Source organism: Dasypus novemcinctus, chromosome 10 (assembly GCF_030445035.2).
Source record: "Dasypus novemcinctus isolate mDasNov1 chromosome 10, mDasNov1.1.hap2, whole genome shotgun sequence".
NCBI classification, from domain to species: domain Eukaryota; kingdom Metazoa; phylum Chordata; class Mammalia; order Cingulata; family Dasypodidae; genus Dasypus; species Dasypus novemcinctus.
Window position 1 is genome coordinate 82,127,904 of NC_080682.1, and position 14,585 is coordinate 82,142,488.

The 14,585-nt window shown below is 45.7% G+C and overlaps 1 protein-coding gene across 1 annotated transcript in view; it reads left to right on the forward strand.

Moving 5' to 3' along the window:
* The first annotated feature begins 2,606 nt into the window (after positions 1 to 2,606).
* The window catches only part of DKK3 (dickkopf WNT signaling pathway inhibitor 3), a 52,773-nt gene continuing 40,794 nt past the window's right edge, over positions 2,607 to 14,585 (forward strand). The window contains exons 1-2 of the mRNA XM_058305728.1: positions 2,607 to 2,998; positions 3,521 to 3,758. Coding sequence (XP_058161711.1) covers positions 2,622 to 2,998; positions 3,521 to 3,758 — 615 coding nt within the window. The 5' untranslated portion in view covers positions 2,607 to 2,621. The remainder of the gene's footprint in view (positions 2,999 to 3,520; positions 3,759 to 14,585) is intronic.

Consider the following 14,585-nt stretch of genomic DNA (forward strand, 5'->3'; position numbering starts at 1 on the left):
CTAAGAAACTATGCTTGGCTACAAGATTATTTTTTCTTTTTGTTTTTTTTCCTTCCAATTTTATTCACAAAATGTTTAAAATATACCAAAATACCACAAACCCACTTAAAACTGTGGTAATTAAGCAGATGTTAATGTTTGTACACTTTTATTTCAGAGCTCCTCTATGCTGGTGCTTTTTCTTTCTTAAAGAAACATGTTATAACTAAAACTAAAGGAGGGAAGCAGATGTGGCTCAAGTGATAGAGCTTCCACCTACCATATGGGAGGACCTGGGTTCAATTCCTGAGGCCTCCTGGTGAAAAAGAAGAAGAGGAAGCATGCCTGCACAGCAAAGCCAGTGCCCACGTGAATGCCAGCACAAATGCCCGCGTGGTGACCCAGTGCCCCATGTGAGTGAAGCATGCAGCAAGATGATGACGCAACAAAAGAGAGACAAGGGGAGAGTAAAGGTGAAGCTCAGCAGAAACCAGAAACTGAGGTGGCACAATTGACAGGGAGCCTCTCTCCCCATCAAGCGGTCTCCAGTATCGAATCCCAGTGGATCCTAAAGGAGAGAAAATGAGAAGACAACACAGACAGCAAAAGCAGCAGGGTGGGAGGAGGAGAAGGGGGGAAAATAAATAAAACAAATCTTTAAAACCAAATAAAACAAAAAACCTAAAGGAGTTCATCTCTCCCCTGCCTCCTACTTTACAGGCAGCCCTGCACATTTCTGTATTTTTTTTACTAGATTTATAGCACTCATAAATGGTATATATATTGTTATCTTGTGTTTTTAAAATATACATAAATAGTATTCTGTATGTATTATTTTCGAAATTGCTTTTCCCATTCCACATTGTCTTTTGAGATTTATCCATGTCAATGCCTATGAAGTGACCATATTTATAAAGTTCACATTTATTCAAGTGTAAGTACTGTACAGTAGTCTGTTTTTTTGTATAAACCCCAGTTTGTACATTCTCCTGCTGAGGAACCCTGAGAAGTGGTTTCCACATTTTTGCTCTTATAAATATTACTCAAATAAATAACATGTCTCCTTAGGCACATAACCATGAGTTTCTCAAGGGTGAACAGCTACACATGGAATTGCTGTGTGGCCACTCACTTTCTAGGCAATTTTTAGCAAATTGCAACATCTCTGTTGCTGCTTCCTCAACCATGAATTGGGATCCCACTTTATAACTCCTTAGTCATAAATGAGAAAATATGAGAACATTTAAAAGTGATAATTCCAGAAAGTGCTCCCAATAAACCTAAAAGAAAAAAGCAAGTGTCCCCAGTGGATGCAGAACTTAAACCAGTGATACAACGGAAACTGTGAAAGTTTAGAATGTCCCTCACTCTAAAGACGATTGATCTGCACAGCTCAGCACACCTCTGCTTTGTGAGCCCCTGGGCCCTCACCTACAACGGCCCTCCAGACTGTGACCCTTTCTCCAAGTCAGGCTGGAAATTTATCAGGCGGGTTGTAGGACAGGAAGAAAGCTGAGGAGGGAGGACATTTAGAGCAGATGTCTGTCGATTTTCTTTCTCTTTCTTTCTTAGTTTCTGTTTTTACGTAACTATTGACACATTCCTACCTCTGGGAGTACAATGCCAAGACTGCTCCGACACCTGCCCGCCACATTACCACGGAGGAGTGTGGCAGTTAAGGGGGAAGGAGCCAGGATGGCTTCAAATCCCAGCTCAACCACTCACTAGCTGTGTGGCCTTGGGAATGTTTCCTCATTTGTAAAATGGAAATAAAAGTAGCAGTGCGAACCTCTGAAGGGTTGTTTGAGAGTTAAATGAGTTAGTAACTGCCTGGCAAACAGTGAATGCTCAGCAGGGAGACCTGTTGGTATAATAATCAGCACATCCATTCCAGGGAACAAGTGTGTACCATGGGTAGGGTCTGGTGACACCAAGGTGAGTCACTCAGTCCTGCCTCCCAGGAGCTCCTGTGCCACCAGTGGACAGGCAGACCGCGGCTAGCCATGGGGACGCACACCGTGCAGGAGGAGCCCCCAGAAGAGATGGAGGACATCAGGAGGGGTCTGAGTCTTGAAAGATGGGGAGAACTTTCCAGGCCAAAGGGTGGAGGGATAACTGTCCAGACAGAAAGAGAAATAAAGAAGAAATAGGAGGTTTGAGAAAATACTTGTTCATTCAAAAAGCGTGTGAGTAGCCCTATTTTAGGCAATGAGGGCACAGCTGTGAATCAAAATTTCTGCTCTCATTGTGACAACGAACACTAGGGCCTGCTGACCAATGCCTGCTCTCTGCCTGCACCGTGCGTGTTAACTACTACTGCAACTTCCATTTTACATGGGGGTTAACCGGGCCACAGTCAAACCCGGTAATTTGACTGTCAGGAAGGAGCAGGACTGGCGTCTAAACCCGTCGTCTGGCTGCAGACGTCTGTTGCTAAGCCCTCTGCCCTGCCGCGCCTTGAGGAGCTTGCTGGCACTCTCACGACCCCCTAGGGAGCCACAAGTGGGTTTTCTTGACTGGATGGAGTACAGACTCAGCCTTGGCTGACAGGTCAAGGCTGTGACGGGCCTTGGATGCCAGGCTGAGGAGTTCCGATTTTATCCTCAGAAAGACCCCCCCACTCCCCGTCCCCGAGGTCAGCGATGACAGCGGCCTGGAACGCCGCGGGGCGGTGGGATGCAGCGAAGGGGACGGCTTCGGCTTCGAGCAGCGCTCACCGCGAAGGCAGAGGCGCAGACCCGGGCGCGAGGGGGCTGTCGCGGCCCCCGGGCCAGCCAATGGCGGCGGCCTGGGCGGCGGCCCCTCCCGCGGGGCGGGGGCCCGGCGGGCGCGCGGGCGGCGCGCGGGGCTGCGGGCTCACTCGGGTACCAGCGCCGCCGCATCCCCGCCGCTCGCAGCTCCCGCCGCCGCGCCGCCCGCCAGGCCCTCGCTCCGGTCCCGCTCCGGCCCCCGCAGCTCGGCGGCAGCTCCCCGCCAGGCGCGCGCAGCTCCAACCCGCAGCGCAGCTCAGTCCAGTCGGGTGGGTGAGGGGCGGCGGCGGGGGCGGGGCGGCTCCGCGCAGTCTAGCCTGGGTGGGTGAGGGGCGGCACGCTGGACTCCGTCCAGACACCGAGGGGAGGGGAGACTGACCTGGGTCTGAGCACCCCGGGTGGCGGCTGGGATGGGGTTGGGGGGGAAGTGGGAGTCGGGACGCTGGAGCTGGGCTCCCTGGTCGGGGACGGGACAGGGCTCGAACCGGGCACGGAGCTGGGGTGCGCGGGGGCTGCTGGCGTAGGGGGGCTGCGCTCTGTGACGGGGCCGGCGTTGGGGGAGGGGAGCCGAGCTCAGCCCGTTCACAAGGATGGGGTGCGGGGCACCGGGACACAGGGCTGGGGCGGGCGGTGGACTGGGTGCTGGAGCTGCATCCGGGAGGTCCGGGGTAGTGCGTGGAGCGCGAGCGCAGGGCCCGCCGGGGCTCGGAGTGAGGGCGGCAGCGGGGCGGGCCGCCAGGGCTGGCCGGGCGGGTGGTCCCGCGCCTCTGATCGCGTTCGGGGACCCACAGGCGGCGGCGGCGGTGGGCGCAGAGCGAGATGCAGCGGCTCGGCGCCACCCTATTGTGCCTGCTGCTGGCGGCGGTGGCACCCACTGCTCCTGCGCCAGCTCCGACGGCCCCGGTTCCCGGCAAGCCCGGCCCGGCCCTCAGCTACCCGCAGGAGGAGGCCACCCTCAACGAGATGTTCCGTGAGGTGGAAGAGCTGATGGAGGACACGCAGCACAAACTGCGCAGCGCGGTGGAGGAGGTGGGTGCGCCCTGAGGGCACTGCGCTCCCGAAGCTCAAGGCTGGAGGGAGGGAACCTGGGGGAGAGAGTGCATGGAGCGCCGCGGGTCTCGGCGCTGGTCAGGGACCTCACGTCCTGCGAAGGGGCTGGGAAGGGCAGGTGCCAGATGAGGAGTGACTGAAGGCAGCGCTGGGTGCTGCCGTCTTCCACCCTCTTCTGCCTTCCTGCCAAAAGGCCTGAATTGGAGCCAGTCTGTGGAAAGGCTCCGTCTGGATCCTCCACAGGCAGGGGGAGTCACCACCTGCCTATAGACTGCCCACCACTACTACCCTGCAATTGTCTCAAACGAGTATGCAGTTGGCCTCCCCCTGTTGCAGTGGATGCTTGCAAGCCCCCCCCCCCCCCCCATCTTACAACTCTGGTTTCTGAGAGAGGCCTAGGAAGCTCCTGGCATTTTCAAGTTCTAGCTTGTGCCCTGGGCTTAGAGCTTATGCTATCATCCCAACATGCAGCTGGAATGATACTTGGAGACAAAGAGACAAAAAGCCCCAAGCTATGCAAGCAGTCTCCTGTCTGGGTGATCTTTCATCCTCCAAACTTCACATGGTGGGTAGAGAAGGAAAATTGAAATCCTAAATTCCAGCAGTGTAATGGGTCTCAGGGGTAGTGGATGAGAGGCGAGCAGCTAATGTCAGAGGCAAGCCCATCCTTCCCTAGGATGATTCGGAGTCAGACCTGGACTTCAGGTCCTTCGCTGACACTCACTAGATGTGTGGCATTGGACACACCCCATAATGTCCTGTACCCCAGTGAGAATTAAATGCCATGATATAAGTGTAGGCACATGGCGTACAATAGGTGTGCAATATACAGCAACTGTTATTATCAGATACCATGTGATTTATTTTCTCAGCTGCTTAAACAAACATGATACAATTGATTGGCTCAACAATAAGAATTCATTGGCTCGCAGTTTCAGAGGCTAACCAGTTTGCTTTCTCCTACAGTTCGCAGTCTTTGTTATGGGTTCCTTAGCTTTTCTGTCACATGGCAGTGCACGTGGAAGCATCTTTCCTTTCTCTTCCAGGTTCATTAACTTCCAGCTTCTTGCTTCTCCTGTGTCTTCCCTCTTTTGGATCTCAGCCATATTGGATGAAGGCCCTCCCTCATTCATTTGGGCACATCTTAACTAATAATGTCTTTAGAGGGCCTGTTTACAAATGGGTCCGTACCCACAGGATCAGGAGGACATGGTTCAGTCCCCAGTACCTTGGCAAAACTTTGCCTGGCTTCCTCCATTACCTCCCCGGTTCGAACAGAACAGAATCCTGTTCTGCCTCTTTGGTGGACACCCAGGCATCGCCAGGGCTGCCTGGGCAGGAGATGCCGCTCGCTTAGCTCTCTGAACCCTGGTGCGGGGAGCTGTGCCTGGTGCGGGTTGGGCTAGGCTCTGGCTGCAGCCTGTCTTTAGAGAGAATCCAGTCATCCCAGTGAAGGAGACCAGATTTCACGGCCTCTCCATGTCAATGTCTCCATTTCCTCCAACTTGGAGCCCAGTTTGGTCGAGAATGCCTTGAGCAAAGGCTTAAATGCTTGGCTTTTGTCTGCTGAGAGCGGTTGCTTTCTCCCGCCCTTCCCTGTGTAGTTTGGGGCTATTCCCCCTGTCTCCCCCTCATACCCACAAGAGTCAACCTGTTGGAGTATGCAGTGAAGCAGTCACTAGATTGGGAGGCAATGACATGAGCAGGACATCCACGGGAAGGCCCAGATTCCAAGACCCATGGGCTTTCTGCTTCCTGTGGTAGCAAAAGAATCATGACTTGGAACACATAAAGGGCAAGGGGTCAGATAGGCCCTCACCGTATCTTAACTCTGTAGCTTCAAATTAAATTGAGCTTGTGATCCCTCTGGTTCTAGGACAGATCATCTGCTTTCCTTGCCTGGGTTCCAGAACTTTCCTTCCTGCGCATGGAATCCCAATAAAATTATCTAGCATACCTTAGTGTTTTCCTTCAGTGCAAAAGTGACCCTCACTGTTCAGGAAACTTGCAGCCTGCTCCTCTGACATTGGCTCCTGATTGAGTGACATGAGGTGGTAGCCAGGGTCTTGGAGTTTGGGGCCAGTGGGACCTTAGAGATGGTGCCTTCCTTATGGGCGTTATGCACGATGGGCTTCACAAGGACCCCAGGTGTGGCTTTCCTTGTTGTGAAGGTCAGCAGGTTCAAGTTTGCTACCCTAGGAGGCCCTGCCTGCCGCATCCACCCCACTCAGGGGCCTTTTCCCAAACCTGTCCTCACTGGCGCAGGGACAGAGTGAGAGAAGGTAAACAGCTGTGAGGCAGGAGAACAGGTCATGGGGGCCAACCTTCCTTCATCCAATTACATTACAGCCCTGCACGTCCTAGCAGCGGGATCCCGATTTGAGAAAATGTCCTCCTCTTAGGGCAAAGGGGGAAATGAAGTGAGAGGATGCCAGGAAAGCAAGTTACCCGACTGTCTAAAGTGGGGCTCAGTCAAATAGGTATGGTACCCCCTCATTATTGGTTCTCAATAAATAATAGTTATCATTATATCAATAGTAGTAGGAATGAAAACTCGTACCTGATACATAGTAAATTCTCAATAGATTGTGGTTATTAATATTAATCTTTTTAGAGATTAACTCTTAGAAAGCCTCTTAAATTTTATGAACCCAGGGTAGTTGCTGTTTACTTGTTGTTCAGGGGACTATAAAGAACCCAAGAGGACCTGGGCCAGATGCATAACTTATTTACATAGTTGCATCATGAGTCTGCTTTCGAGTAACTTCTGAACATTTAAAATATTCCAACTGACTCAGGCTGTTGATTTTTTCTAAGGGGATAAACAAAGTAACTCTACTTGTAGGATCTTTATTGGAAGAAGCATACTTTTAAATGGCTTTAGTTCTTCTGTTACCGAAAAAATTATTTCAAGGATAAAACCACTGTTTCTCCCACCCTCACAGCCACATCTATAACTGGCATATTTCAGGATATTCTTATTGCCTTACCCATCCCTAGGAAGAACCCCACTGCCAAGCCAGGATTCTCTCTCCATTTTCTTTTCCGGTTTGCCCTTTTAACAAACACACAGATTCCACCAACTATAAATGCTATGTTTAATAATATTCACATTCCTCCTCTATAAAACAACTCATATTGCTTCAGGCTTAAGTTTCTCCTGCTAGTGGCAGTAATAGTTGTGGGTGAAATTTCCACTGCAGACTGTACTTTTAGTTTATGATGCCCACTGAAGAACTGTTAGCTCATTTGGTTGAAATAACCACTAGCTGAGAGAGGGGAAAGGTTTTATAAAAAAAACTATCTACTCAGCACAAAGCAAACTCTAGGTTTGGTCACTTGTGAATTATTTCAAAGCCTTACTGGAGGATTCAGATTCCAAGGGGAATTTTAAAAACATGAAAACGTTCCCTTCTCCTTCTGGGCATATCCTCTCTAGCATCTTTAGTCTCTTACTCATTTCCAGTTATATCTTTTCTATCACGAGACATGCCAGGAACTCTTGCCTTTAAAAATAAAAGCTCCCTTTTTTGTATACACCATTCTTGTCCAAGCTGCCATTTCTCTGTCCTGTTTGAAGTGTCTTCTAGACCCCTTTCTGTCCAGATCCTACCTAACCTTCAAGACCATCCCATTCATGCCTTCTCCTCCTGCACGCCTTCCTTCTCTCTTCTTTGAACCCCTCACTTCGGTCTAGAGACCACCGAAAAGGTAGCTTATAATCATCTTCAAAGCTGGTGTGTGTGGGGCTTTCTTAACTCTCCAGTAAAAGCATGAGCTCCTTTGGAAGAGGAGAATCATAAATGAGGAAAGGCATATAATCTGGAGCCAAGCTGACCTGAGTTCTAAGGTAAGCCACTTACTAACAATGTGATGACCTTAGGAAGATTCCCTTATTTTTCAAAGCGTTGTTTACTTCATCTGCAAAATGGGGGCAATAACACCTTCTTCAGAGCGTTACTATAAATGTTCAAGGAAGCACTGAAGGTGTCTGTTGCAATGGCTCAGACATAGCAGATGCTCCAAATGTGGGAGGTGCTATTATTATTATAAAGCCATGGGTCAAGTTTCCAACATCTCAGCAGTTATCTCAAAGTCACACATAGCACTGGGCACACAGTAGTCACTGACCAAGTTCTTGCTTGATCATTTGACTTTGTGCCTGTAACGGAGAGCTCCTGATGGCCAGACTTTTTTCACACTTCTAGTTCACTGCTTTCGTGCTGCATTGAGGCATAGGAATTCTTTTACCATTTCCACCCTGGCTTGGCAAATCTGGTTGGGGGAGGCAGGAAAAAAGGGTATGCATCTAGTATGTAAGGAGATAGAGTACAGATGATTTTTTTTTAAAGTAGGAAAATACTTCTAGGAAGATAAGTTTTAAGGAATAGCAATAGAACAGAGAGTTCCGCACCCATTAAGATAGTGGAGTGAGAAGGCACCGTCTTCCCACAGAAGTTTTGACCAACCAGCAAGAACTGGCAGAAACATCTTTCTCAAAGCTCCAGGAAGCAGTTCAAGGGCTGAAGTAACAGAACTAGGGCCAAATCAAGAAAAAGGCTACTCAAAAATGGTCTGAGCTCTTGGAGCCTTGGCTGGCTGCTCCTCTCATCTCAGCGCAGAGCTAGCTCCTGCTCCTCGTGTGGACCCTACATCCTGGTTCCAGAGGAAGGAGAGTATCCCTCGTGTATGTCCTGGGAGCTTGTATGTCTAGCCTGACCTGTCTGGTGGTGGCCTGAGGGACTTCCTGTCTCGGAACTTGCTCTCCATGTGGAAGGCAGCACACAGGGTTCTCTTACAGAACACTGTGGGTGAGCAGTCAAGCTGTGCTGCCTAGGGTGAGGGATTGCTGGCTGTAGGACATGCAGTGCAGTGCCCAGGACCATGAAGAAATTGTTTCTATGGGAGGAGGGGTCACTTGTATCCACTGAAACAGGGAAACTCTTAGGGCCACATGTGCATGCCCAAGACAAGATTGTGTGCAAAAAGGACCAGAGAGGCCCCTATGCTCTGCCCTGAAGCTGTTCTCTAAACTCATGGTATGTTTAAGCTCTGAAGGAGAGCACTTGCACAGGTCAATCTGCAAAAACTGGGAAAGGCACTTTCTTTTTCTTTTTTCTTTTTGTTAGCACCTGTCATTTAAGGAAAGCTCTGTCGTAATACTAGTGGGATACAAATTTAAAGAAGAGATGCATCAAAGTCTAAATTCCAGTGATATCACATTAAAATATCAAACTGTCCAAGTTTCAACAAAAGATTACAAGAAACAGGAAGTGATGGCTCCGGTAAAGGAGAATATTAAAGCATAAACCATTAATGAGGAGGTTCAGACCTGGGATATTCCAGACAGAAATTTTTTTATTATCAATTTTATTGAAACATATCCATAAACCATACAGTCTATCTAAAGTGTATAACTGTGCACTCATCATTTCAATCACTATTAAAGCATTTTCATTACTCCACAAAGAGAAAGGAAGAAAGAAAACAAAACAAATAAGTAAAAAAAACAAAAACAAACCCTACCCCCAAGTAGTCACCTCAATCTCTCTTTCTCCTGACATATGTAACTGCTGTGGCAGTTTGAGATTATTTTATGAATCCCGAAAAGAGAAATATTATGTTTGTAAACTAATTTATTCCTCTAGATGTGATTCCCTTTGATTGCATTCAATTAAGCCGATGGGCCTTTCATTAGATTATGTGTTAAGATTGCTATAGGGCTTTTTATTGGACTACGGCAGTGAGGCGGGACTCAGGCTGAGTCTGATATAATGGACACTCACTCAGACAGACAGAGGCAAGAACTCTGCCATTTTTTATCCTGCTATGTGATGAGACTCAAACAGCTGAGGCCCCAGGAAGAGATGAGCCATTTGCCCGATAGTTTACAGCTGAAATTTGGAAGAGACCAGACTAGCTGAGGCTGATATAGGAGGTCCAGAAAGAAACAAGCCCTATGCCAACTTGGCGCTGAAATCAGAAAGACAGCAGAGTAGCTGAGCCTGAGAGCGCAAACCCAGAAGGGAAGGCAGAGATAAGCAGAGATCGCCCACCATCTTGTTTCAACACATCGCAGCTGACTTTGGTGAGAAAGCACGTCATATGGTGCCTCAACTTGAGCTTTCCACAGCCTTGGAACTGTAAACTTTTACCCCAAATAAATACCCTTTATAAAGGCCAACAGATTTCTGGTACTTTGCATTGGCAGCCTTTTGGCAAACTAAGACAACTACTGATTTCTTTCCATCTGTATACTTAATTTGTATTTAACTTCGTTTAGATGGAGTAAAAAAATACGTAGTCCTTTCTGTCTACTTTGTTTCACTTAGCATACTTCCTTTTTTCTTTTTTGCCATTAATGGAAGATTATTAATATAGTTAAGTCCCTTTCTTTTTTTATTCCTCCCCATTATTGATCCTTGGCATTGATATAGTACCTTCTTTGCCATTGCTATAAAAATATTACAATATTACTGTTAACTATAGTTTATAATTTACATTATTTATATTTTTACCATGTATATTCATATTCTTAACACCTTGTAATAAAGGAACATCCTTGTATTTGTATTATTAACCACAGTCATTACCCACCCACCCAAATCACTGTTTTACAGTCCCTAGATTATCCTCTAGCTTTCTTTCAATTGACATTACCCTCCCTAGACTATCCCTTTCAGTCACAATCAGGATTATAAATCAGCAGTGTTGATTATACTCACTATAATGTGTTACCATCAACTTTAACCATTTCCCTACATTTACAATTTTACTATTAAACATTTTTACATAGAATCAGTATCAGCTCCCCGTTCTCAACCCACATTCTGTCTCCTAGTAACTTATATTCTATAGTTTAACCCCATGGATTTACTTGTGTTTAATTAATATTAATGAGACCATACAATATTTGTCCTTTTGTGTCCAGGCAGAAACTTTTTTAAAAAGTGGCCAAAGAGTTAAATATGTTCAAAGAGCTAAAGGAAAATATAGACAAAGAACTAAAGGAAATCAGGAAAAGGATAGATGAACAAAAGGGAGTATCAATAGAAAGAGGGAAATGATGAAAAAGAATCAAACAGAACTGAAAACCAGAGTGACAGAAATTGAAAACTCTAGAGGATTCGACAGCAGATGGAAGCTGGCAGAAGAAAGAATCAGTGAACTTGAAGATAAGACAATTGAAATCATGCAAAGGAGTAGTGTTTTAGTTTCTGAGGCTGCTCAAAGCAGATGCTGTGAAATGGGTTGACTTTAAACTACAGGAATTTATTAGCTTACAGTTTTGAAGCCAAGAAAAATATCCAAATCAAGCCATCATGAAAGTGATGCTTTCTTCCCAAAGGCCAACTGCTGGCAATCCTTGGCTCCACTGTTACATGGCAAGGCATATGTCAGTATCTGCTGGTCTCTGTTTCATTGCCTTCAGCTTCTTGCTTTCCATGGTTTTCTTTTTCTTTGTCTGAATTTCATTCCATTTATAAAGTACTCCATCCTTAACTGAAATAGTCTCATCAAAAGGTCCTACTTACAGTGGATTTACATTCACAGGAATGGATTTGATTTAAGAGAATGTTTTTCTGGGGTATATATGGGTTCAAACTACCACAAGCAGAACAAAGAAAGAATGAAGAAAAGGGAACAGCCTGAGGAACCTGTGGAACATCATCAAGTACCAGAAGGAGAAGAAAGGGGAAGCTAGAATATTCAAAGAAATAATGGCTGAAAACTTCCCAAATTTAACGAAAGGCATGAATATTCATATCTAAGACTCTCAATGAATTCCAAACAGGATAAACCCAAATAGACCCATACTGCAGTGTGTTATGATCAGATTGTCGAATGCCAGAGATAAAGAGGGAATTCTGAAAGATGCAAGAGAGAAGCAGCATATCACATACAAAGGAGCCTCACTAAGAGAGAAAGTACCAGTTTCTCATCAGAAACCATGGAGGCAAAAAGGCAGTGGGAGAACATAGTGAAAGTGCTGAAAGCAAAAAACTGCCAGCCAAGAATTCTGTATCTGGAAAAACTGTCTTTCAAAAATGAGGGAGGAATTAAGACCCAGATAAACAGAAGCTGAGGGATCCATCACCCCCAGACCAGCCCTATAAGAGATTCTAAAGTGACTTCTATAGGTTGTAAGGAAAGGACACTAGACAATTGGCTGAAGCTGCATGAAGAAATAAAAGGCTCTGGTAGTGATAATGACATCAGTAATTTCTCAAACTTGATAACTGTACATAAAGTGTTTACATAAGTGAATATGTACATGGAAGTATTATGTGTTCAAGGAGTATGATGTGTGCAACCTGCTCTCAAGTGTTCAGAAAAAATAGGTAGATAGATGGGGAGAGAAGAAGAGAAAGGTGATGGTGATATAGGTAGGTAGGTAGGTAAGCAGAGAGAGAGATAGATAGATGGATAGATAGATAGAGAGATACTACAAAGGTGGCATTTACATACCTAGACTACCATTTTCAGCCACATCTCCATTTATAAATTAGCTGTTACTATGTGTTACCATCCACTCTATACATTTCCACAGTTGTACAGTAAAACTAATTAGAACTGCTACATACATTAAACATCAGTAGTTCATCTCAGTCCTCCTCTTATCTTCTTTAAGAATCCACCACTCACCACCAGGTCTTGAAACTATTTTCCTACAATCTCTTCTAGAAGCTCCATGGTTATTGCTTTTATCCCTAAGTTCCTGATCCATTCTGAGCCAATTCTTGGATAAGGTGTGAGATAGGGGTCCTCCCTCCCTCCCCTGGGATGGATATCCAGTTCTCCCAGCACCACCCATTGAACAGGCCATCCTGCCTGAGCTGTGTGGGTCCAACAGGCTAGTCAAAAATCATTTGACCTTACAGGCAAGGGTCCATTTCTGAAACATCAACTCGGCTTCATTGGTCCATGTGTCCATCTCCATGCCAGCACCTTCACCACTATAGCCAGGCATCATAATCCAAAGTCTAGAGATAAGAGTTTGCTCTTCCTCTTCAAGATGCTTCTAGCTATTGAGGACCAACCACCCTTCCAAATAAACTGTACAACCGTGTCCTCAATTAAAAAAAAAAAAGTGCTGGTGGACCTCCCATTGGGATCTGCACATCAATTTAAGTAGAACTGACATCTTAACAACACCCACTCTTCCAGTCCATGAGCATGGAATGCCCCCCAGTTATTTAGGCCCTCTTCGATTTCTCCCAACACTGAGCTGCAGCCTTCTGAACACAAGTGCCCTACATTTTTGGTTAAGTTTATTCCTATTTGAGTTTTATCTGTCATATTTTATTTTCACCACTCTTTTGACAATTTTAATTACTTTTGATATAATCTTAATTTCTAGACTCTCTTCTAGGCTTCTCCTTTCTTTTCTTTTCAGGCTCTAGTACACCCTTTAAAGTTTCCTGAATATCTGGTCTCTTGATTAGAAATTCTCTTTGTTTCTGTTTATCTGAATATTCTGAACTTCCCATCATTTTTGAAAGACAGTCTTGCTGGATGTAAGATTCTTGGCTGGAAGTTTTTCTCTTGTAGTATCTTAAATATATCACACCACTGTCTTCTGGCCTCCATGGTTTCTGGTGAGAAATCAGCACTTAATCTTGTTGGGTATCCCTAATATGTTATGCATTGCTTTTCTCTTGCTGTTCTCAGAATTCCTTCTTTGTCTTTGGCATTTGGCATTCTGATTAGTATGTGTCTTGGAGTTGGTCTATTCAGATTTTTTCAAACAGGAGTATGTTGTGCTTCTTGGATGTGGATATCTGTGTCCTTCAAAAGGTTGGGAAATTTTCTACCACTATTTCTTCAAATATTCCTTCTGCTCCCTTTCCCTTCTGTTTTCCTTCTGGGACACCTATGACACATATGTTTGCATATCTTTTGCTGTCATTTAATTCCCTGAATTTCAATTTTTTTCAGTTCTTCATCTGTTCTATTGTATGTTCACTTTCAGAGGCCATTTCTTCAGGCTCACCAATCCTTTCTTCTGCCTCTTCAAATCTATTATATGATTCCAATGTTTTTTAAAATTTCATTTATTGTACTTTTCATTCCCATAAGATCTGCTATTTTTCTATGTATGCTTTCAAATTCTTCTTTGTGTTCATCCAGTGTCTCCTTAATATCCTTAATCTCTTTAACCATCTCATTGAATTTATTAAGGAGATTTGTTTGAACATCTGTGATTAGTTGTCTCAAATTCTTTATGTCATCTGGAGGCTCATGTTGTTCCTTTAACTGGGCCGTATCTTCCTATTTCTTGGTGTGGATTGTAATTTTTTGTTGGTATCTTGACATTTGGCTTACTAGAGTGTTTATTCTGGGTGCAGATTTTCTCTTTAGTTTAGGGCTTCCTGCCATTTCTTCCTTGCTGGTTGTGTAGTAGGAACCAAGGATGTAGTTGGTAGTGTAAGCTGTGGAGTCCCAAGCTGCCCTCATTACCCCAGAGATGGATGATGCTTCTCCCAACTTTCTCCTTTGCCAGGATTAGGGACTGAGTCACAGCTGTGCAGAATAATCCAAGTCGTGCAGGCCTAGACTCTAGTTGCCCAGGGAGACTGATGAAGTTTCACATCCCTTTCTCCCCTGCCTGGGGTGGGGATGGAACTGCAGGTGTGAGCAGCAATCTATGCAATAAGGGTCCAAGATGACCGTGGTTGCCCCCATAGACTTCCAATTATTCAGTCTGTGCCAGCCACATATACCTGCAGTTACCTGGATAGGCTGGTGCAGGGCCCATCAGCTGCTTCCCTGACAGAGGTGGGGCTAATGCCTAGACTGGGGTTG